The sequence below is a fragment of the Schistocerca serialis genome, chromosome 3 (assembly GCF_023864345.2).
Source record: "Schistocerca serialis cubense isolate TAMUIC-IGC-003099 chromosome 3, iqSchSeri2.2, whole genome shotgun sequence".
Lineage (NCBI taxonomy): Eukaryota > Metazoa > Arthropoda > Insecta > Orthoptera > Acrididae > Schistocerca > Schistocerca serialis.
In genome coordinates this window covers 203,726,891-203,751,080 of record NC_064640.1, presented here as the reverse complement: position 1 = coordinate 203,751,080, position 24,190 = coordinate 203,726,891, and the positions used below count along the sequence as shown (strand labels likewise).

The window sequence follows — 24,190 nt, the reverse complement described above, 5'->3', positions numbered from 1 at the left end:
CATTGGGTTGTGTAAAGGGTTGATGCAGAATTCGTGCCTACTCGCACCCTTTTCTTAACGTTCGGTCATGTGGAGCTCCCATTGAAGATGAAGGTGGACTATAAAGTCATTAACATTGGACCCTACATACTAAACCCAATGTGTTGCTTCCAATGTCAGCATTATAACCATACTCACATATCCTGTAAAAACGCAGCCAAATGTGTAACTTGTAGCAAGGATGTTCATGAGGGAGATTAATCCTCCTCCTCCTCCTCCTCCTCCTCCTCCTCCTCCTCCTCCTCCTCCTCCTTTAGATACCATCTTCTAGACCAGTGCTCGATTTTTGCTGCAGAGCTTTCTGCTCTCTATTAGGCCACCCAGTACATTCAATGACACAGGCTTCTTAGTTGTGTATTGTGTGTTCCAGTTCACTTACGAGGGAACCTCCCCATCGCACCCCCCCTCAGATTTAGTTATAAGTTGGCACAGTGGATAGGCCTTGAAAAACTGAACACAGATCTATCGAGAAAACAGGCAGAAGTTGTGTGGAACTATGAAAAAATAAGCAAAATATACAAACTGACTAGTCCATGTGCAAGATAGGCAACATCAAGGAGAGTCTGAGCTTGGGAGCGCCGTGGCCCCGTGGTTAGCGTGAGCAGCTTCGGAATGAGAGGTCCTTGGTTCAAGTCCTCCATGGGGTGAAAAGTTTAACTTTTTATTTTCAGACAATAATTATCTGTCCGTCTGTTATGTTTTCATCACTTTTTTGGGACTGATTATCACATCCACAGGAAAACCCTGAATCGGTCAAGGTAGAAGAATCTTTTTACCCATTCGGCAAGTGTACAAGTTAGGTGGGTCGACAACATATTCCTGTCATGTGACGCACATGCCATCACCAGTGTCGTATAGGATATATCAGACGTGTTTTCCTGTGGAGGAATCGGTTGACCTATGACCTTGCAATCAAATTTTTCAGTTCCCATTGGAGAGGCACGTCCTTTCGTCTACTAATCGCACGGTTTTGCAGTGCGGTCACAAAACACAGACACTAAACTTATTACAGTGAACAGAGACGTCAATGAATGAACGGACAGATCACAACTTTGCGAAAATAAGGAAAGTAAACTTTTCACTCGAGGGAAGACTTGTACCAAGGGACCTCTCGTTCCCCAGCTGCTCACGCTAACCATGGGACCACCGCGCTCCTGAGCTCAGACTCTCCTTGATGTTGCCTATCTTGTGCATGGACTAGTCAGTTTGTATATTTTGCTTATTTTTTTCATAGTTCCACACAACTTCTTCCTGTTTTCTCGATTGATCTGTGCTCCGTTTTTCAAGGCCTATCCATTGTGCCAATTTACAACTAAATCTGACAGGGGTGCGATGGGGAGGTTCCCTTGTTAGTACCATTCAGAGCCTCTGTGTACTATACATATACCACTCCTTAGTACAATGAATCCACAAATGCCTCCACTCACTCACTCACTCACTCGCTGCTGGTGGAGCCAACGTGATGTTCGTGCGATTTTCAGGTCGCCTCAGAATGTCAGGGAATGAAGCTATTGATACTGCTACCAAGGCTGCTGGCAGACTGCCTAGACCTTTTAACTATTCTGTCCCTTCAGATGATCTCTGTGTTGCTGCATGTAGGAACATAATGTCCCTCTGTCATGAACAATATTCTTCTCTATATGGAGACAAATTCTGGGAAATTAAACACCTCCCATCAGCTTGGACAACTTCCCCTTGCCCTTCTCCTCATGAGGAGATACTTTTAGCTCGGCTATGTGTTGGGCACTGTTGTTTGTCACTGTCATTTGGTAGGTGGAGATCCCGCACCACTGTGCTTACTTCAACTAACCATGGACAGTGTGCCATTTTCTGACTCATTGCCGATTTTATAACCGTTTACATTTTAATGTGTGTTTTCCATCTGAATTGTCAGATATTTTAGCAGATACAGCTTGAACCAAAGATTGAGTTTTAATTTTTATTCATCATAGTAATATGGTGAAGGAAATTTGATTTTAAATTGTTTGAGCATCCTCCTAAAAGGGGAAGTGATTGTTTTTAGTTATCTCTCAGCTACAGTCGATTAGGCCCTGAGTATTATAAACTTCAGCTTTTCCAGTAATTGACCATTCACAAGTTATGACACAGATGCTTATGACCTCAGCTGTTTAGCGTCCTGTGACTACTACTACTACTACTACTACTACCGATGATAACAATGCACATCACACCACTGAACAAAAGTTATCCAATTGAAATGGGTAATGTGTAAAATATAGTTTCTCTCAACTATATCAGTTTTACAGTATGAGTAAAAATTGGAAAGGATATGTGATGATAAGAATTGTGCTCTGTGTTGCGATGCAACCACAGCCAACTTGGCAGCTATGATACTGATAGATGATTTAAAATGGTTGTTTTCAATTGTTAAGTTTGTAATATACAGCTTGTGCAGGTGTCCTGTGACTATGAAATGGTGTATAGGTTTCCTTAAAAACATAGTTTTCAGCTCATTTTGGTTTTAAGCCATTATTTCTGATAATACGTTGCCACCTCGCGCAATTTATTCTTTGATTATAATGTTTATATGAGAGGTTCATGTTGGCTTGAAACAGAACTTCCTCTTACTGAAGTTCATGCAAGGGCTTGAGTTATTTTCCTCAGGTGAAAGATTGACACTATAACAACGTATCAGAATTTTATTAGGAGCAATAAATTTTAAGATTGATGTCAATGGTATTAGTGGTGAAAAAACGGAAAGAATGGGCTGAATGAGAGTTAACAGAAACTATTTAATATTTTGATTAGAATTTTCCATCTTTTGAGGCTTCACAGAAGAAGAAGAAAAATAATGTTACCATTTTTTCCTAATTTTTGTCTTCAGAGGCCTTTAGACCTCCGGTTTTTCGTACGGGTGCTGACAAAGATGGGTTCAGCTTGGGGACATATAACAACTTCCAGGAAGTTTTTGGAGACAACAGGAAACTCTGGTTCTTACCTGTTTTCACAAGGTATGTTTACTATTACAGAAGAATGAATATTTTTCTCTCTGCCACATATCTGTAGAATCATATAGTGTGAACTGTTATGTAGACATATAAAACTGATTTCATTTTGAAGTTAATATCTTCTGGGTTATTAGGCCGTGTCATATTTCCTCTAAAATAATTGACATTTTGACCCATCTGCTGAGAGCTTTCTCAGGATCTTCCTGTGTCCACTACTGCTAGAACACCGTCAGAGACCAGTGTCATGTTCTCTTATAAAGGGGAGTTTTCCTGCATTCATGCTGGAGAAGTGGTAATATTCATTAAAATTCTTATGGCTACCATTGGTGGATCATCATCATAGGCTAATATTCCCACTCTGATGCAGAAGAAGAGGTGTTATTGGCTAAACTCTTGTGGATACTATTGGTGGCCCCCATATTACCACTTCTCCAGCATGAATGCAACACTAATCTTTGACAGTGTTGTAGCAGTAGTGAACACTGGAAGATCCCAGCAGAGGGTTTGAAACGTCGATTATTTTAGAGGAAATAGGATGTGGTTTAATGACCCAGAAGATTTTAACTTCAGTGACAATGGCCACGAAAGCCTGCAGACTTAAATGCAACTCATAAACTGATATCAGTGTAACTGATACTTCTTATTGATACAAACTTTTTTCTGTCAACCTTGAAATTAGGATGCAGTGCATGCCAAAAGTAAATTACCTGTCAAATATGTTTTGTGTCCACGTATAAGGAACATAGTAATAAAATAAATTTCCCAACTCTGTTCCCTGGGAAAGGATATCCATTTTCAATTTCAACTGATGACACAATAATGAAGACTCGTACAGATACGAGAAAATGTAGGCCGATGGAAAATCAGTGTTGTACTAACTTGGCTCTGTAATGTGTTGACTGTATTTAGTTCACACGCAGATTAAAATGCTGATAAATAAGATTGTTTACAACAAAGGAGGAGAAAAGAGAGAACACGGCCCATTAAAGGGCAGTTTGCTCCCTACTAGTGTTATGGAAAACATGATGTGTAACATAGTAGCAACATGCATCAAGACAGACAAACTGACAACCTGCAGTTTTCTTCAGGAAAGTATCAGTCACAGATAATTATTTTTTTCATAAATTATATATCTAAGTGCTTCTGTTTTTTGGCCACCACTTTTCTTCATATTCAGCAACAATTAGTAAAAGGTCCACAAGTCTTGTTGATTCATATCAATAATGTTTAACTAATAATGGCACATTATTTAAAAAATTCTGTTTTCAGGTTGCACAGGCATCATTTCGACGATACACTATTTTTTTTTAAAATAAAAACTATCTCTTGATGACAAAATTTTAGTGAACCTGATTTGGATAACAAAGTTTTTTGTACCATGGTAGATCAACAAATCGGATACTATGACAAATCTCATAAGCATAACATGATCTGTACGTACAGTTACTTGTTCATTGAACAAGTAGCTTGACCTCAGATTTGAACGTTCCGAAGTGAATGACATTTGTTCAATAGTACCTCACTGCACTAATCATAATATCTGTATCAGCACTGTTCTTTAATAGAACCTACTGCTGCCAACTGGTACTTTGTATGTACAAGACAAAGATTGTCTTCATCAATGCATGATCTATGTATTGCTAGCAATTGATACTCTAAGACAAAAAACTGACCCATCATGAAGGAATTACCTGAATGGGGTGGAAATCGGTAGATGTACTCTTCTGACATTGCCAACTTGCGGGTGATCTGTAGTATTATGAATACTGAATCTCGGCTGTTGAAAATTTATTCAGTATTCAAAAACAGTGGATGTGATGTACATGTACAAACAAACAAATGATTACAATTTCAGAAAAATTGGATGATTTATTCAAGGGAAAAAGTTTGATAAATTTAGCAGATGTCCACCCATGGCCCTTATGCAAGCAGTTATTCAACTTGGCATTGATTGATAGAGTTGTTGGATGTCCTCCTGAGGAATATCATGCCAAATTCTGTCCAACTGGCACATTAGGTAATCAAAATCCCGAACTGGTTGGAGGGCTCTGCCCCTAATACTGCAGACATTCTCAGTTCGGGAGAGATCCAGTGATCTTACTGGCCAAGATAGGGTTTGGCAAGCATGAAGACAAGCAGTAGAAACTCCCACTTCATGCAGGTGGGTGTTATCTTGTTGAAATGTAAATCCAGGATGGTGTGCCATGAAGGGAAACAAAACGGGGTGTAGAATATTATTGACACTCCACTGTGCTGTAATAGTGTCAAAAGTGACAACCAAATGGGTCCTGCTATGAAATGAAATGAAGTGAAATGACACCTCAGACAATCCTTCCTAGTTGTCGAGCCATACAGCGGGCAACAGTCAGGTTGGTATCCCACCGCTATTCAGGATGTCTTGAGCCACATCTTCACTGGTCATCGTGGATCAGTTCAAAGCATAACTGATCAATCAAGACAATTATACTCCAATCAGTGAGGTTCCAAGCCAAAGGTGAGTCTGGAGGCACATTGGACAGGGGTGGGATACCAACCTGTCACTGGCCATACGGCCCAGTGACCGGGAGAGTTCAATATCATTTGGATAATTCCTTCATGGTGTGTGTTTTTTGTCTCAGAGTGTATTAGTAGCCCAAATAGTTCTTCAGATGGCAAATGTATGCAGTCTACAAATAGAATGAAAAAGCTACTTTATCTCAAAGAAGAGAGAATGGGTTGTACAAAAAGCAAATGAGATCCTGCATGCAAGTAGGCACAAATATATAAGACACAATTAAAGTAAATGGGAAAAAATAAATGCTGAACAAAAGACACACACATAAAGAAATGAAGTAATATGTTGACTGTTAATAGTCATTAAAATTCAGAAGTAGCTTTTTACTGAAAATCAAAAATATTTGTTTAGTGATTGGATAGAAAGTCTAATAGGAGAAATCAGAAGGAAAAAAGGTTATAGCTAGCATTAGGAAAAACCAAATGAGGTAGTGTAGTGGTTAGCACACTGGGTTCGCATTCAGGATGACGATGGTTCAAACCCGCATTCGGGCATCCTGATTTAGGTTTTCCATGGTTTCTCTAAATTGCTTATGGCAAATGTGGGATGGTTACTTTGAAAGAGTATGGCTATTTTCCTTCTCCGTCCTTATCTGATCTGAGCTTGAACTCCATCTCTAATGACCACGTTTGTCATCAGGATCTTTAAACACTGATTCTCCTCCTCTAACATTAGGAAGAAAATGTTTTATTTTATGGCCACGTTCAGTGATATTTTTTTGCAGATTTTGGTGTCAATTTTCGCAAATTTAGGTATTTCTTTTTGTGCTTCATACACATTGACAGCATTCTCTCACTCCACTACTTCCAATAGTCCCAGGACCATTTTGTGATATGAGTGACATAAATCCTTTCCATTGTGCAGCAGTCTGCCAGTTCCAGGAGATTTTTGAGATACATGACAAATGTTAAACTTCTGCAATGCAGGACTCATTACAATTTTAGCCCATCTCTACCTGCTTTTAAATGTCAGAGCTGAACATCTGTGTGATCCCCCCCCCCCCCCCCCCCCTGCTCTTTAGACAAAAGACTTCACAAAAGACCTGCGACCAGCTTTGAGCTTCAGTACTAAATGGTAATACACTTGTCTTGGTTGCCATTTTTTTTTAACCATCTCATGGCAAGGTTCAGAAAAACCTCATCATCAGACCTGTGGTATGAAATCAACGGTGCAGTGAAGCTGAGAAACGTAGTGTTAAAATCAATACAAAGTTTCTTCTTGCTTCTTGGATCTACATACATACTCCACAACAAATGATGTGTGATGAGGGGTGCATTGCAGAACTACTAGTTATTTTCTTTCCTGTTCCAATTGCAAATGGAGCAAGGGAAAAACAATTTTTATATGCCTTCATATGAGCCCTAATTTCTCTTATGTTTGCGGTCCTTAAGCGAAATGTACAGTGGCAGCAGTTGGAGCATTCTACAGTCAGCTTCAAATGGTGGTTCTCTAAATTTTCTAAATAACATTCCTCAAAAATCAGGTTACCTTCCATTCAGAAGGCTGTTGCACGCAGTGACTGTTATATTGACTTTTAAATAATAGATTTCAGCTATCGGTCATTCTTTTAAAATTTTATTGGCAGATCTAGATTTCAGCAAGAAACTAGTTCATTGAATTCAATGAACTGTGGAATTCAATGAAATGAGTACATTTTTAGATCACTTTGGCAGGACCTCATAAACCAAACATACTTGACTGCAAGAAAAATGCTTTGTTTCAGGCAGTAAAAAGGCAGACTAGGTAGTGGATGTAAGAAAATGTAAGAGGAAATGTGTGACACAGTTGATCAATTAATGGATGTCTCCATTGAAATTGATTCACAAAAAGCAGCTGAACTTAGCATACCACACTCAACAGTGTGTGACCACATTAAAAAGAGATTTGGAAGTGTAATTTAGACCGATGTTTTTGTCAATGAATTTTCCGAGTGTGACCTGAAGCAGGAGTTGCAGCCTTCTGTGCGCTTTGGAAAGTTTCCAAATGCACTTGCACAATGCTACATAAAATTTGGTTGAAGTAGAAATATTCTGAACCATATTCACAATTTTATAAAAACTCTTAGCCTCCTGTCATATCAAGTGGTTTACTTTACAGAAGATTTTGGTTGAGTACTCTTCAATCATGTCAAGTTGTAACTGACCACATCATGGTTAGTCACTTTCCCCTCATTCAGTCATGTTATCAGTTGTGAGATTGATAGTGCTCAGTATAGAACCATTTAAGGCTACATTTCAACCTATGTTGAGCACTCTCTCTCCAACCTTAAAGTGGCTCCCTTCTAATTAAACTGAAGTGCTGCTACAATGTAGGTGTTTGGGATAAGGTAGCCATACGTTGTGTGTGTGTATATTCTGTAGTCAAATCTGAGGGATATTACCAAAAACATTAGCACAATTTTCAGTTTATGTCATGTGCCTATTGACTACTGAAAATCTCAATTATTTGGTCAGCATTACTGTTACTCCTTCCATTGTTGACATTTCATCAAGGACATATCAAACACATTTACTTCCTTTACTATGCTATCCAAGGAACCGCTTGGGTCATTCAAGAGTGTTATTTTGTGATGAATGTGCAATATATAAAAGTTCACATCCAGGGAATGTGGTTTTTTAATCAAAGGAAGATGTCCAGTATGTGCCAGAGTTGGAAAGAAAGTGGCCTCATGTTGACTGATGTGAGATCTCATCATGATACCAGTTTGGACAATATTTTTTTGAAGGGTGTGTGGAAAGAAATTCTTACATGGACATGTAGCAAACAGAATTAATACTTCAGCTGGAATACAAGGGAATTGGGCCTCGTGTGGTTCCTGCAGAACTGAGCCCCAGCGCACTTTTCCATTCAGGTGAACAGTTTCAAGGTACCTGGATTGGGCATGGTTTAGCAACATCTGCAGCCCCAGGAAAAAAGCTGCCATAAAGCCCAAACCTTTCCACACCATACAACTAAATATGAGGAATAATTAAGTCCCATGTGGTTCCTCGTCAGAACAAGCCCGTTGAGGAGTTGTGCTAATATTTCAGGCAGAGGTACACATTTATAAAATACCTTTGTAAAGTGTTAGCATCTTATTTTTGTGTGAGGAACTGGGATAATGGATTAGTTTTAACTTAATATTAAAAATATCATAAAATTCATATCTTTTGAAATGGACAGTTTTTGCTCCCAGCAATATCGATAAACTAATTCTACCTAATGGCATAATTCCTGCTAGGAAAGTTTCAAGTTTACATTACAAAACTAGAAACATTGTGCGAGTTATCAAAGGGGAGTGAATGAATATTTGTGGAGATTTCAGTATTCACTTAATGAAATATTTAGATAACAGAAATGACCTGCTCAATCAATATAACTTGTAGAACACTAGGTTGCAAAATGAAGTAGTAAACCAGACTCATATTGAATCAAAAAAACAGATTAATGATTAATGGCATGTTACCAGATGTTCTACAGAGTTGTTGTTTCCATTTTGTGGTATAGAATGGGAACAACTCAGTAGGACATCTGGAAATACACTATTAATCAGTCCTGCTTGAGAAACTAGAGAGATAACAGATTAATGACCATTTGCATTGAATACAAGTCGCCGATAACCTTGCTGTTTAACGCCCTATGCATACCACCATATTATGAACTCGGGTCAGCTAGAGTGTGAGATTTGGATGGCTTCTCACACTTTACGCGCAAATGCTGGCTTTTCCCCCTCATTGGCCCCTGAAATGCAACAAACCATTGAAACACACAGAAAAATATTTTTTACAATTCATGAATCGCATATATGAATTTACCATCCATCTTTGATTAAAGTGACTGTGTGGTGACAAGAATAGCATCCAGCAACAGAAATACAATAATGCTAGATCCAGAATATAAGTGTGTGTGCCATATATACTCTAGAGAAATGAGAACACTGTAAAAGAGAGAAAAATATACATTATAGAAATGGTATAGTAATGGTGCAGAACAATTCTAATCTTAACTCTTGAGAATTTTTTCTCTAGAATTACACAGGGTATTATTGTCTATAATAGTCTGCACATTTATATGTTGAGGCATAACAAATTGTCCAGCTATTTACCCAGTCATGAATAACCTTAATCATGATGCACAATATTCCGTATGAAGTTACTTCTTAAACAAAAATGAAATCATAGCATGCAAACAAATAGACAGGCTATTTCCATTATCTGAAATGATATTTAATTGCTGTTACAGTAAAATGCAAATAATTTTTCGCTTTCAGGTATCTGACCCCACTTGTGGAAGAATACTCAGTGGAAAAAATATTCATTTTGTTATGGAACATTAGCAGGTTGCCATGAAAACAAAGCACAATAATAAAATATGTGATGTGATGGTCCCTTGACATGTCTTCATTTGCAATGCATTGTGGAATTTTTTGATGTGTCATGATCTCCAGTGTGAAAAGGCATTAAAGCGGGGGTTACTAGAAATAATTTTCCAAAACGACTTCACCAAAGAAGACAAAGTAAGAATCTGATAAAGAACAACTGCCAACATGAGTAGTAACTTAAAAGTAGATGTCTTCAGTGTAGCAAAGCAGCTTAAATCACTTAGTAAAGGAATGTTCTCCGGTCCACATTGTATACCACTTAGATTGTTGTCAGAGTACGCTGATAGGATAGCTCTAAACTTAGCAATCATATACAGTCACTTGCTCGATGAAAGATCAGAACGTAAAGGCTGTAAAGTTGAACAGGTCACACCAGTACTTGAGAAAGGAACTAGCATGGCTGCTAATGATTACACATTATCTGTAACTGTTATGGATTTGCCAATTTAACTATGGAGTTACAGAAAGTAGCTAAAAATGTTAAGGAAATAGACGTTTTACAATTTGATGTTTTAAAAAATTTGAAAAGGCATTGTTTAAATTTCACTAATCATATACTGTACTGTTAAAATGTTGTATAGATTTTAATGATTTCCTTCAGTAATATGTAGTAAATCTTTCTGTGAATGATTTTGCCATGATGGCTACTTACATAGGTTATGCTGAGTGGTGATGAAAATTTTTCTTTCTGCACTTGTCAGCTTAAAGGGTAGCCAAAGGCCTTCCCATTTTGGTAACATGAGTTCCTGCCCAATCACTGAAGCTAAGCAGCATTGCCTGGCTAGTAATTGGGTGGGGGATCATTCAGGGAAAACTTGGTGCCGTTGGTGTTGAGGATATGCAAATCGCCAAAGTGACATCCAATTGAAAGACTTGTACCAGGTCCTGGTGCCACCAGACATTTATTTATTTTTTAGTTTAAAGAAGCGGAATAAAATTGCTTTTGAACAAAGTTGCATCACAATATTACCGATATTCATATTTAAGCTATTGCGATTTTTCCATGGAGGCAAGTTTCTCTAACCATATAATGTCATAAGATTCACAGCTCACCCATTTATCTATACTTAATGGCAGTCTCCTTTATTATTCTTTTTTTTTCCGGGAGTAAATTATTATTGACTGATCAGTTTTCAGTAATTTTGTGACTTTATCTGTGTTTGGTGATTTTATTCACAATTTTAGAATTCAAAAGCACTACATGTGTATAGTGTTAACTGCTAAGGAGTTTTTTAGTTGTTTTCTCAAAAATGCAAGGAATTAGACTTTTTTGTGTTCGTTCAGCAACTGTTAACAGTTTCTATAAGACAAGCCTAAAGCAAATCATAATGCAAAACTAATATCCAGAGTGAAAGTGAAAAAATAATATGATGGAAGCTTCTGTAGATGTTCAAAGTACCAGTATTAGTACTTTACTTATGTTGATTGCACTAAGAAGGAAAGTGAAAAATGATCACAATAAAAAAAGTAAATACTCTAAAAGGTCTCCAAATACTGCAGCAAATTCAGATAGCAATGTTGTAACACCAAAGTGTTAGCCTAAATTAGGCTTCTAATTTTTGAAATTTTCTGGGATGGGGCCATGGAGCCTCCTTTGTATTTGCCATGTGATTACTAATAGCCCCTTGTCTGTGTCGGCAGCTATGAAGTAGGAGTAATCCACTGCACAGACTATCAGCTCGAAGAAAACAGTTTATTAATAGATGACACAGATTCAGAAAATATCGTTCTTCTGAAACACAACCAGCTCTTTATTTACACAAAGCAAAGAGTACTGTTGACAGGGTGTTTCAAATTGATTTCATATTTTTAGATTTCCAGAATATGTTTGACACCATTCCTTACAAGCAACTTCTAATCAGATTGCATATCTAAGTCACATCATCTCAGCTGTGCAACTGTATTTGAGATTTCCTGTCAGAAAAGTCACTGTTCATAGTAACTGATGGAAAGTCATGGAGTGAAACAGAAGTGATATTCTGGCGTTTGACAAGGAAGTATTCCTAGATTTCCAGAAAGCTTTTGACACTGTACCACGCAAGTGTCATGTACTGAAACTACGTGCTTATGGAATATCATCTCAGTTTTGTAACTGGATTCATGATTTCCTGTCAGAGAGGTCACAGTTTGTAGTAATTGACTGAAAGTCATTGAGTAAAACAGAAGTATTTCTGGTATTCCCTGAGGCAGTGCTATTGGCCCTCTGCTGTTCTTTATCTATATAAACAATTTAGGAGACAATCTGAGCAGCTGTCTTAAGTTGTTTGCAGATAATGCCATTGTTTATCATCTAGTAAAATCATTAGAAGATCAAAACCAATTGCAAAATTATTGATAAGAGATCCGTATGGTGCTAAAAGAGGCAGTTGACTGTAAATAATGAAAAATGTTAAGTTAGCCAGGTGTGTACTAAGATGAATCCACAAAGTTTTGGTTACATAATAGCTCACAGAAGTCTAAATGTTGTGAATTTCCACTATATACTTAGAGATTACAATTATGAATAACTTAAATTGGAATGATCACATAGATAATGGTGTTGGCAAAGGTAACCAAAGACTGCGATTTATTGGTAGAACACTTAGAAGATGCGACAGGTCTACAAAAGAGACTGCCTTCACTATGCTTGCCCGTCCTATTCTGGAGTACTGCTACAGGGTATAGGATCCGCATCAGATTATCTTGACAGAGGGCATTGAAAAAGTTCAAAGAAGAGCAGCTTCTTTTGTATTATCACAAAGTGGGGGGTGGGGGGGGGGGGGGGGGGAGGGGAGGGGAGAGTCACAGTTACAGTTACAGTATGAGAGTCGGTGTGGCATGTTTCATTGCAGCAGGGTCTTTTCACAAAATTTTAGTCACCGACTTTCTCCTCTGACTCCAAAAAATTTTTTGGTGCCCACCCACATATGGAGAACTGATCATTGTAATAAAATAATAGAAATCAGAGAGTTCACATGGAAAGATTTAAGTGTTGGTTTTTCCTTTGTGCTGTTCTAAGAGTGGAACAGTAGAGAAATGGCTTGAAGGTGGTTCATTTATCCCTCTGCCAGGAACGTAATTGTGTATTGCAGAGTAGTCACGTGGATGTAGATGTAAATGTAATTTTGTTCTGCTGTTTTTCTTGCCCAATAACTCGCCCATCAAGACCTTTTCATGTTTTATCTTCTTGTCTTTGTAGTAGGTGACCTTAACGATTACAAAATTCTTTATTCACCAATATTTGCTCAAACTAAGTTTCTGTTTCTAATCACTGGCATAAATCTTCATTAAATAATAGAGAACTATCTCCACCAACTGAAGAATTGTTGTTATGGAGTGATATGTTGCAGACACTTCCTGTTCCTTAAGACTCATCGTATGTCCGTAACTTGTTCTTTATTTTCTTGTTGCATTTATCTGACTTCTTTGTGACAGACTTTTTCTTTTGCCCTTTGGTTTCTTCTAGGTTTTCGGGTACCTGTACTACATCATTCTCAATCCCCCACCCCCCCCCCCCCCCCCTTTCTATGGTGACAGTGATCTTTTTCCCATGCTGATCCTAGAAATTCCTTAAAGGATTCCGACCATGCTCTGCTGTAGATCATGATGCATTATTTGTGTCATTTGTCGTTGACACTGTAGGTGAATATTTGAGAACTGCAGCCTTTTCCAGCAGGATGACTCCGATCTTTTTTAAACAATCTTTCCAATTGGTAGATATGTTAACCTGAATTGCATCCAGTGCTTTTTCTTTTAATAATTTGGGAACTGATCTTTTCTTGCTGATTTTCTGTTTTTCATTTTCCACTCGGACAACAGCTTCCTGTTTTAGCAGTCTGCAAAAAGCCAAATTCAATGGCTGACATAAATGTGTGCTCTTGGGTGGAGGTAGAATGAAGTGTATATTGTTCTTGGAGCACTGCTCGACAATGCTGATTGATATATGGCTAGCTACATTTTCACTTATAATCGCTGTAGGAACATCTCCTAGTCTTTAAGATAGGGCAGAGCAACAGTCTGAAACCAGTGTTCAAAAGGAATTCACTCTGTCAAGCCTGACTCGGTCCTGTGGTATATTGCGCTTATAGGCCTACCTTTTGTCCATGCATTATACAGGTTATCCAGCTTGTGAACCACATAAGGTGGAAATAAAACCCCATTAGCTGCACCCAAAAACATAACAGAAAAATTTTTCCTTGCAACATCCATTATCCTCTGTGGAAGCTTGTATTTCTGTTTACAATAAGTTTTGTTTTCCCTGCATTATCTTGCATAGTAGACTCACTAAAACTGTCATTTGCATGGGCTGACATCTCTTTTAAGGAACTGGCCAGTTCATTATAATTTTCATCTGTAGGCTCAGGTGTAACAGCTGTCCTGGCTCATGTAATGTTATTACACATTCGAGTTTTTAGCTCATTATTTTGCCTTGATAAATGTGTCTTTGCCTATTTTGAGCTGGGGAAATTGTTCTTGTATCAAGAGCTTTTTATCAAGAAACTTCTCCACAGCACATCTAATGTCAAAGATTGCAAATGAGAATCCCCACTCCACTTTTAAAAAGCTGAGAAATTGGATATAACTTTTTCTTCATTGTGGTTGAAAACAGTGGCCCAGCTATAAGGACTCGGCAGTACATTTTTACCCACCTCTGAATCAATGACTTTGAAACTCTGAATTCTTCTTCTTCTTCTTTTTCCAATAGCTCATTCCATTTTTAAGGCTTCAGATGCATTCTGTATGGCACTTTCACTGAAGATATAGTAGGCTTTCGAAGTCGTGTATGATCAAACATATCTTTTCCCTCACTAAAACTCAAAAGTAAAACAATAATATAAAAATAACCTATCAACTATTTTGAATCAGTTTTGTGTCCTGACTTAAAACAGCATCCAAAGTTTGGCTTAAGTGTGACTGTTATTATAAAAGTACATACATGTCAAACACATGAAGATTTAAACAAAAGATCATGGCTAGGCTTTCATTACAACACTTAAGTGATACCAGCTATGTACTTTATTAGAGTTACATGCATACAAGGTAACTTCCAGGTACCCAGTTATTATGAATATAAAAATTTTCATGTTTTTAGCAAAGATTTTAGCTTAAATAGTGCACCTTAATTGCAAGAACAATTCACAAACTGGAGCTCTGTTCACTGGAACAACAATTGAACTTTATTTACACTGAATTGGCAACCAGCTAGAATCTCCCATAGAGCTGTGCCAACTGTCAACATAGAAGGTGACAAAATGTTCCAAGTGAGGATTCTGTCCCAAGTATGAGAACTTGACTGTACCATGTGACATTTATGCAAATCATTAATGTATGAAGCACATACATATCTGTAAACATACTTCAGTTGTATAATAATAAAGAACATAATTAACACTCTCTGAAGCAAAAGTGCCAAGATTCTAATCTGAATATACTTCTAAACACTCATGCTGACCCTCCCTTTCTTTTTACTTGAGTTGGCCAATTCTAACATGCTTAGAAACTAAGACTATAGTCCCAGAATTTCATGCCCTGGCTGATGGCCCTGTAATCTTCCCTGTGCTCTATGGTATCTTCTGTGATTTTAAGTCTTCTAAAATCCCTTCTTGTATCTTTTGGACATCCTATGAAGTTTTTTAATATGGAAATGAAATTGAAAAATTTTTGGTTATCCTGTTGTCATTTATTCTGTTGCTTAGTGTCTAATTTTTGCCTGGAATGGTACTGATATTTTATGATGATGTTTTTTAGTGAGTTTGTATGCTAATTCCATTTTCTTTGATGTTTCTTTCCTTGTGGTGTTATCTAATGCATTTGTTGTATCTGTTCTCCCAAATATCTGAAATTATCAATTCTTTTGATGTTTCTGTGTGATATTTGTGTATACTTTTTTCTGTTGTGCTTGCATTAAATGTATTCTATTTTCTCATATGATTTGGTTATCTGCAATTTTGTGAAATGTTTGCATCTGTTTTGTCCTCAGATATTATTACAGTCAGTATTGTCACGAAAAGTGAGACATTTCACCTTGAATCTTCCTTCTTGTGCTGGATGGATTCCTTGTATGTTTTTCTCTTGTTGTTCTTTATCCCACTCCCTCATGGCCTTTATGGAGTCATCCGTCTCCTGACTGGTTTGATGTGGTCCACCATGAATTTCTCTCCTATGCCAAGATTTTTATTTCAGAGTAGCAGTTGTAACCTACGTCCCCTATTATTTGCTGGATGTATACCAATCTCTGTGTTCCTCTACAGTTTCTACCCTCTGCAGCTTCTCTAGTACAATGGAAGTTATTCCCTAATCTGAACAGATGTCCTCTTATCATATCCCTTCTCCTTGTCAGTGTTTTCCACATATTCCTTTCCTCACTGAGTCCGCAGAGAACCACCTCATTCCGTACCTTTTCAGTGCACTTTGGTTTCCCCACAATATGTATTTCACTACAATAAAATTCTGTGCTCCAAACGCACATTCTCAGATATTTGTTCCTCAAATTAAGGCCTATGTCTGATACAGCAAACCTCTCTTTGTCAGGAATCCCCTTTTTGCCAGTGCTAGTCGTCTACTTTTTATGTCCTCCTTGCTCTGTTCATCATGGGTTATTGTGCTGCCTAGGTAGCAGAATTCGTAAACTTCATCTATCTCATGACGCTCTTTTCTGATATTAAGTTTCTTTTTGTTCTCATTTCTGTTGCTTTTCATTACTCTCACCTTTCTTTGGTTTACTCTCAGTCCATATTCTGTACTCAGTAGACGTTCCATTGAACAAATGCTGTATTTCTTCACTCTGACTGAGGATAGCAAAATCATCAGTGATATCTTTTCACCTTCAATTTTAATCTCTCTCTTGAACCTTTCTTTTATTTCCATCATTTCTTCGTCAATGTGACTGAACAGTAGGGGGGAAAAAGACTACTCCCCTGTCTTTCACACTTTTTAATCCAAGCACTTCATTCTGGATCATCCAGTCATTGTTTCCTCTTGGTTCTTGCACATATTGTATATAACTCCTCTTTCCCTACAGCCTACCCCAATTTTTCTCAGAATTTTGAACATCTTGCACTATTCGACTTTGTCAAATGCTTTTTCCAGATTGACAAATCCTATGAACATGTCTTGACTTTTCTTCAGTCTTGCTTTCATTATCAACCACAACTTCAGAACTGCCTCTCAGTGCCTTTACCTTTCCTAATGCCAACCTGATTGTCATCTGACAGACCCGCAATTTTCTTTTCCATTCTGCCGTATGTTATTCTTGTCAGCAACTTGGACGCAGGTGCTGTTAAGCTGATTGTGCGATAATTCTTGCACTTGTTAGCTCTCACTATCTTTGGAATTGTGTGGGATGATTTTCAGAAAGTCTGGTGGTGTATTGCCAATCTTAGAGTCTATACTCCAACGTGAGTAGTCCTTTCATTGCTACTTCCCTGGGGATTTTGGATTATCTATCCCTTCTGCTTTATTTAATCTTAAGTCATCCTAAGTCTGCAGCTCGTGGTCTCACGCCAGCGTTCTCGCTTCCCAAGCACGGGGTCCCGGGTTTGATTCCCGGTTGGGTCAGGGATTTTCACATGCCCCAAGATGACTGGGTGTTGTTGTGTTGTTGTCATCATCCACCTCCACCACCACATCATCCATCAACATCAACATCATCACATCATCCATCCCACATTACAGTCAGAGAAGGCAATGCAAACCACCTCCATTACGACCTTTCCTCGTACAGCGGTGCAGGTCTGCCGCATCGTTCCTCTACGCTCTGTCAAAAACCACGGGACGTCATTTCCCATTCCAAGTCATCCTAAGCCCTTTTAAATTGTGCTCCTAATACTGGATCCCCTATCTCTTCCCTGTCATTCCTCTTTCTTCTTCAATCACATCGCCAGGCAAGTCCTCTCCCTCGTAGAGACCCTCAGTGTACTCTTTCCGCCTATCTGCTCCCTCCTCTGCATTTAACAGTGGAATTGGCATTCACTCTTTATGTTACTGCCCTGGCTTTCACCAAAGGTTGTTTGACTTTTCTGTGTACTGAGTCAGTCATTCCAACAGTCATTTTCTTTTCGATTTCTTCACAATTTTAATGCAGCCATTTCACCTTAGTTCCTACACTTCCTATTTATTTCATTCCTAAATGACTTATGTTTTTGAATTACTGAATTTCCCTGAATATTTTTGTGCTTCCTTCTTTTTTCAATCAGTTGAAGTATTTCTCTAATTACTCATAGATTCTTCACAGTTACTGTCCTCGTACATATGGTTTTCTTTGTAACTTCTGTGATGGCACTTTTTAGAGATGACCTTATCTAATACCAAATTGAAGAGAAACAGAGAGTCCATTGCCCTGCTGAACTCATGACTTGATGCTGAAGGGTTCAGAGGCTTCTCCTAAGAATGTAATTTTTGAAGTACAGGGTGGCCTGTAATTATGTATATGATGATTGACTGACTGTAGTATTTGTAATTGTAGACACAGTGTTTCAGTAAGAAGTGTGTTGAACATTTCACACACAACACTTCAGAAAATAATGGAGATTCTGAAATGAAAGCAATGTCATCCTTGTTTGATAAATGATCTTAAAGATGATCATCCAGATAGGTACTTGGACTTTACAGAAAAATGGCTAGGAATGCTGAAGGAAAATCCTTGTTTGGAAAAACACATCATTTGGACAGATGAGACCAAATTTCATGTTTAAGGAAGTGTTACCTGACACAATTTCATGTACTGCAGGAATACCAGTATGGGTGATAGTTTGGATGGTGCATTGGTGGACCATGCCATGGAGAACAGTGATTAAAATTCTTGTAAGGAAAGGTATGAGAATAATGTGGTTATGTTCAAGTTATGTTACTAGTTCATTGAAACATCATATACAGAATTATCTACATTTGCATCTATTTACATACTCCGCAAGCTGCCCTATGGTGCAAGGCAAAGGGTACCTTGTACCACTACTAGTCATTTCATTTCCTACTCCAATCATAAACAGAGCAAGGGGAAAATGACTGTCTATATGCCTCCATATGAGCCCTAATTTCTCGAATCTTATCTTCATAGTCCTTACACACAATGTATGTTGGCTACAGTAGAATCATTGAGCAGTCAGCTTCAAGTGTCGATTCTCTAAATTTTCTCAATATTGTTCCTCAAAAAGAGTGTCTCCATCCATCCAGGAATTCCCATTTGAGTTCTGAAGCTTCTCTGTAACACTTACATGTTGTTCAGACCTACCGTTAACAAATCTAGCAGCCTGCCTGTGAATTGCTTCAATGTCTTCCCTCAATCCAACCTGGTATGGATGCAAAACACTTGAGCGGTACTCAAGAGTAGGTTGCACCAGCGTCCTATATGCAGTCTCCTTGACAAGTGAACCACTTTTTCCTAAAATTCTCCAAGTAAACTGAAGTCGACCATTTGCCACAGTTTTCACATGCTCATTCCATTTCATATCACTTTTTATGCCATAGCATCATCAGAAAATGGCCACAGATTGCTGCTCACCCTGTCCGCCAAATCATTTATGTATATAGAGAACGGCAGCAGTCCTATCATACTTCCCTGTGGCACTTCTGATGATTCCCTTGTCTCTAATGAACATTCGCTGTCGAGGGCAATATATTGGGTTCTGTTACTTAAGAAGTCTTAGAGCCACTCTCAGATCTGTGAACATATTCTATATGCTTGTAACTTTGGATTTCTATATGCTCGTACTTTCGTTAATAGCCTGGAATGGGCCACCATGTCAAATGTTTTCTGGAAATATAGACATACAGAATCTGCCTGTTGCTCTTCAGCCATAGTTTGCAGTACATCATGTGAGAAAAGGGCAAGCCGAGTTCCGCACGAGCGATGCTTTTCAAAACGCTGCTGATTTGTGGACGTAAGCTTCTCAGTCTCAAGAAAATTTATTATATTCTAACTAAGAATTTGGCAGCAAACCGAAGTTAGTAATCTTGGGACTTGTGCTAGGCAAGAGATTCACAATAAATGCAAGATAGGTAAGTGGCCAATGCCATAGAGCACTCTTTGTAAAACCTAATTGGGATTCCATCCACACCTGGTGAATTATTTGCTTTCAAATCTTTCAGTTGTTTCTCGACACCATGGATGCTTACTACTATGTTGTCCCTACGGGAGTCTGTCAGAGGGTCAAATGACAGTATGCTTGTATGAATCTCCTGTGTGAATGATTTCTTGAACATGAAATTTAAAACATTAGCTTTCATTTTGCAATGTTTAACTGCCACTCCAGACTGGATAACAAGGGACTGAATGGAAACCTTAGACTCGCTTAGAGATTTTGCATAGGACTAGAATTTTCTTGGGTTCTCTGCCAGACCTTTTGCTAAGGTGTGATGGTTGTAGTTGTTGTATGCTTTGCCCATAGATATTTTCAGAGATGTTTGAATCTCTGCTAACCATTGCTTTTTGTCATCTGTGAATTCTCTTTTGAACAGTGCATGCAACATCCACTGCTTCCTCAGCATCTTCCAAATTTTGTTAGTAAACCATGGTTGGAGTTCTCCATCCTTTATCCACTTACTAGCCACATAACTTTCCAGACCACGATTTTCAGTGTTCTTAGACTTTGTTCATAATTCCTCTACATCCATCTTACTGGAATTAAGTGATGTCAGTTCACTGTCTTAAGAGAGATGCTAACAACTGTGTATCTGCTCTATCTAGCAGAGATACTCTCCTAGCCTTCTTGACTGATTTATTAACTTTCATAACTATAGTTGCTGTAATGACACCGTGATCACTAATCCCTGTTTCTGTACTGACGTTGTCAATATTGTATGGCCTATTTTTAGCTACAAGATCTAAAATACTTCTGTTGTGTGTGGCCTGGCAAGCAAGCTGCTAAAGACAGTCTTCAGAATAGGTGTTCAAAAGTATTCTGTACGACTGTCTGTCCCCCTCCCCCCCATACCCCCCTCCCACCCGCAATGAATCCATAGACATCACACTCTATACTCGATAGATTAAAGTTGCCTCCAACTAGTCCTCTCACGGGGCTCTTCATTCATTTGCTGAGTACGGGCTTGGCGATCCCTAGTTGCCCGAGCTGGGGACTGGTGAGCGCCACCAGTTCTGTCACTCTAACCTCTGGGTGTGCTTCATCGAGCACCATGCAGCGTGGTGGTGGAATGTTTTGTGTCACCTGGGATGTTGGCTTAACTCCCTGGGTCACAAGGATGGTACTAACCTCTGTATATTAAAAAATAAATAAAAAAAACCTCAATACTTAGTTGTATTGCATGCTGATGGTATGCATGGGTGTTGAGGAAGAACAGCCATAAGTGGGCGGCCTCTGGGGAACCTGCTGCACCTCAGTTGTTAAAGGCTTACCCAGGCAAGTGGGGCTCTGTCTGGCTGGACATCCATTTCGTAGCTGCTCTTGGGACGACCATGGAGCCTCTTTAAGTCTTAAAAAACTGCTCTTAGCGAATCAGGTGGGCCACTGGTGAGCACTATTACCCATCCCAACAAGAGAAACTGTGAGGGTACCTCTCCTGAGCATACTCCTCAGACATGTAGAACCAGTTATAGTAACAGGTCACATGTGTCAAAATGTTTTTGTGACAGTTAAAAGAGCCGAGGGCACCTTTGCTAAGGTGTCCCCATTCTACAACCAGAAAGGCTTAGATGGTATTATGTGTGGTCTGAAGACAATAGAAAGACTTCACAATGTACATTGTTGATTGAAATGGCCACTGCAGGGGAAGTACAGAGACTTCAAAAAGCAGCTGCATCGGGTTAATACCCTATTGCTGTTGAACTGCATAAAGCCTTAAATTGCAGCTCTGAGGTGGTAACATGTGAAGACCTCATGGATGAGGACATCAGAATCTTACAACAGGAATGGGCAGACGAAGGTGTTATGGAGGTTCAAAATGTGAAGAAGAGAGTGGATGGGCAGCTTGAAACAACATCTACATTCATTCTAAGTTTCAATATGCAAAACCTGCCCAGCCCAATTAAGGCAGGTTTCTTGTGCTTGCTAGTTCACCCATTTTTTCCAAATCCCATGTGGTGTTTCAAGTGTCAAAGATTTGGTCATACTACCATTGCATGTAATGGTCGTGTTACTTGTGGGATTGTGGTCAAACAGTCAGGAACCAGGTGTGGAATGTTCATCTCCGTCAGTGTGTTAATTGCTCTAACTCACATCTATTCTGGGGTAGAGTGTGCCACATCTATAGGGATAAAAAGAAAATTCAAGCACTTTAAGTTACGCATCATGTGTCACATGCAGAAGTAAAGAAACTGTTTAAATCCATGCAGCCCCAATCATTCGCTACCTCATTTGAATTGGCTGTGAAACAGCCCATCGTTAAAAGTTAGTTTGATGACACAAATGGAAGCGGCAACTGCCGCTACCGACATGTGCTCCTGTTGCTGCACATGCCAACACCAGGCTTGTGTAACACTGCACTTGCCAGAGACTCGGTTACACAAACTTGTCAGACTGCAATGTGGAGCCATTACACCGAGCAGCAGCTGTCCCATTGGCACTGACTGGCACACTCATTCAGGACCCTTCCTGTGTTTCAGCCCAACAAGGGAAAACTACCACAAAGACAAAGTCAAAGTCCAGTGGAACAGTACCTAAAGTGCCGGCAGTGAAACCAGCTGCTACTGCCGCTATTGATGATTTGGCAATGGATGTGGTTCCAATTGGTGCCCCATCTAGTCCTACTAGTCCACCACCAATTACCTCGCATTCCCTGCCAAGGTGCTGAGAGAAAGGAAAGACAAACTTTCCCAATAGATTATGGGCATCCTGCAGTGGAATTTAAATGGCTTCAGAGTTCAGGTGGATGAACTAAAGTTCCTCACACACACCGGATTAGAGAGAGAGAGAGAGAGAGAGAGAGAGAGAGTTTTAGGAAACACATTTCAAGGTTTCCGATATCTCTGTGTTTAGGGGTTATTGTCTACATCGAAAAGATGACCTTCATGGCGACAGAGCTCAGGGAGGAGTAGCAGTGTTTGTCTTGACACACTTTACTCCTCCCCTGTAACCCTAATCACCACACTACAAGCAGTTGCTGTCACTGTGTATTTTTGTCCTTTCAGGTAACCTTCAGTTCCCCCTGCCTTCTGCCACAGGCAACACTGCATGGCGAGGCATTTTCTGAGCTGATCGACCAGCTTCTGCCACTGTTTGTGCTCCTAGAGGAATGTAATGCTCATAATATTCTATGGATAGTCTCTCCACCTGCCTAAGGGGATGAGTGTCTCTTGTGTACCGGCTCCATGACACTTTTTTGCACAGCAACAGGGACATTCTCCACCATTGATTTGATAGCTTGCTCTCCTGCTCTTGCGGACTCTGTCACCCCCCATTCGCCAGATGACCTCCACTCCAGTGACCACTTTCATACTACTGTCCGACTCTTACGACGAATGGCTGCTACCCAAGGCGAACTGGATGCTTTATAGCAGCCGGCTGTGCTTGAGCACAGGGACAGTGTCCTCTATTGTGTTGGTCACATTACCAATGTAATCCACGCTGCTGCTGATGCATCTATACCTAAATTGTCAGACAGTCACAGAGGGCAACCTGCTGTTCATTGGTGGAATGATCAGTGTGTCTGTGCTATATGGGACAGGCAGGAAGTGCTGGGCAGGTTCATGCATCGTCCAACAGCAGAGAACGTATGAGCCTTTTGGTTAGTGAGAGCAAAAGCCCAGTGGACATTGAAGGAGAGCAAGAAGCAATCATGGCCCAAGTTTCTAAAGTCTAATCGGTCAAATTCTGCCACTGCAGTATGGGAAAAGGATGTCTCTTCAGCTGCTGTAAAGGACAATGGAGTACTTTAACGATGTAACATCATCCATGAGTCCAGTTCCAGGTTTCTGTGCCCATCATGAAGTTTGGGAGAGGAGATGCCTTGCTTTTGCCTCCAACAATGCCGAGGCCTGTAACCTCCCATTCACCATATGGCAATAGGACACAGCATTAGCTGCACTCCTGAGACTGCTTCTGCACCAGACTTTATATGTTATGGTATGCTACGGCACCTTAACTCTCAATCTAAAGAAATTTTATTTGCTCTCTTTAATAAGGTATGGAGAGATTGAGAATATCCTCTCCCTTGGAGGGCATCTGTAATAGTCCTCATTCTTAAATGAGGGAAGGACCGCGCACTCCGAGGCAGCTATTGGAGTGTCACTCTTACAAGCTCTGTAGGAAAAACTCTAGAGTTGATGATCAACTCATGTCTAGTCTGGACTCTGTAATCTCAAACTCTCCTCAGGCATTTCCATTGTGGATTTAGAAG

The 24,190-nt window shown here is 39.4% G+C and overlaps 1 protein-coding gene across 2 annotated transcripts in view; it reads left to right on the top strand.

The window, feature by feature from the left end:
• Positions 1–24,190, top strand: part of LOC126469918 (palmitoyltransferase ZDHHC20-B-like) — a 257,733-nt gene that overhangs the window by 183,911 nt on the left and 49,632 nt on the right. For both annotated transcript variants that reach the window (XM_050097310.1, XM_050097309.1), the window contains exon 7: positions 2,885–3,011. In XM_050097310.1, coding sequence (XP_049953267.1) covers positions 2,885–3,011 — 127 coding nt within the window. The remainder of the gene's footprint in view (positions 1–2,884; positions 3,012–24,190) is intronic.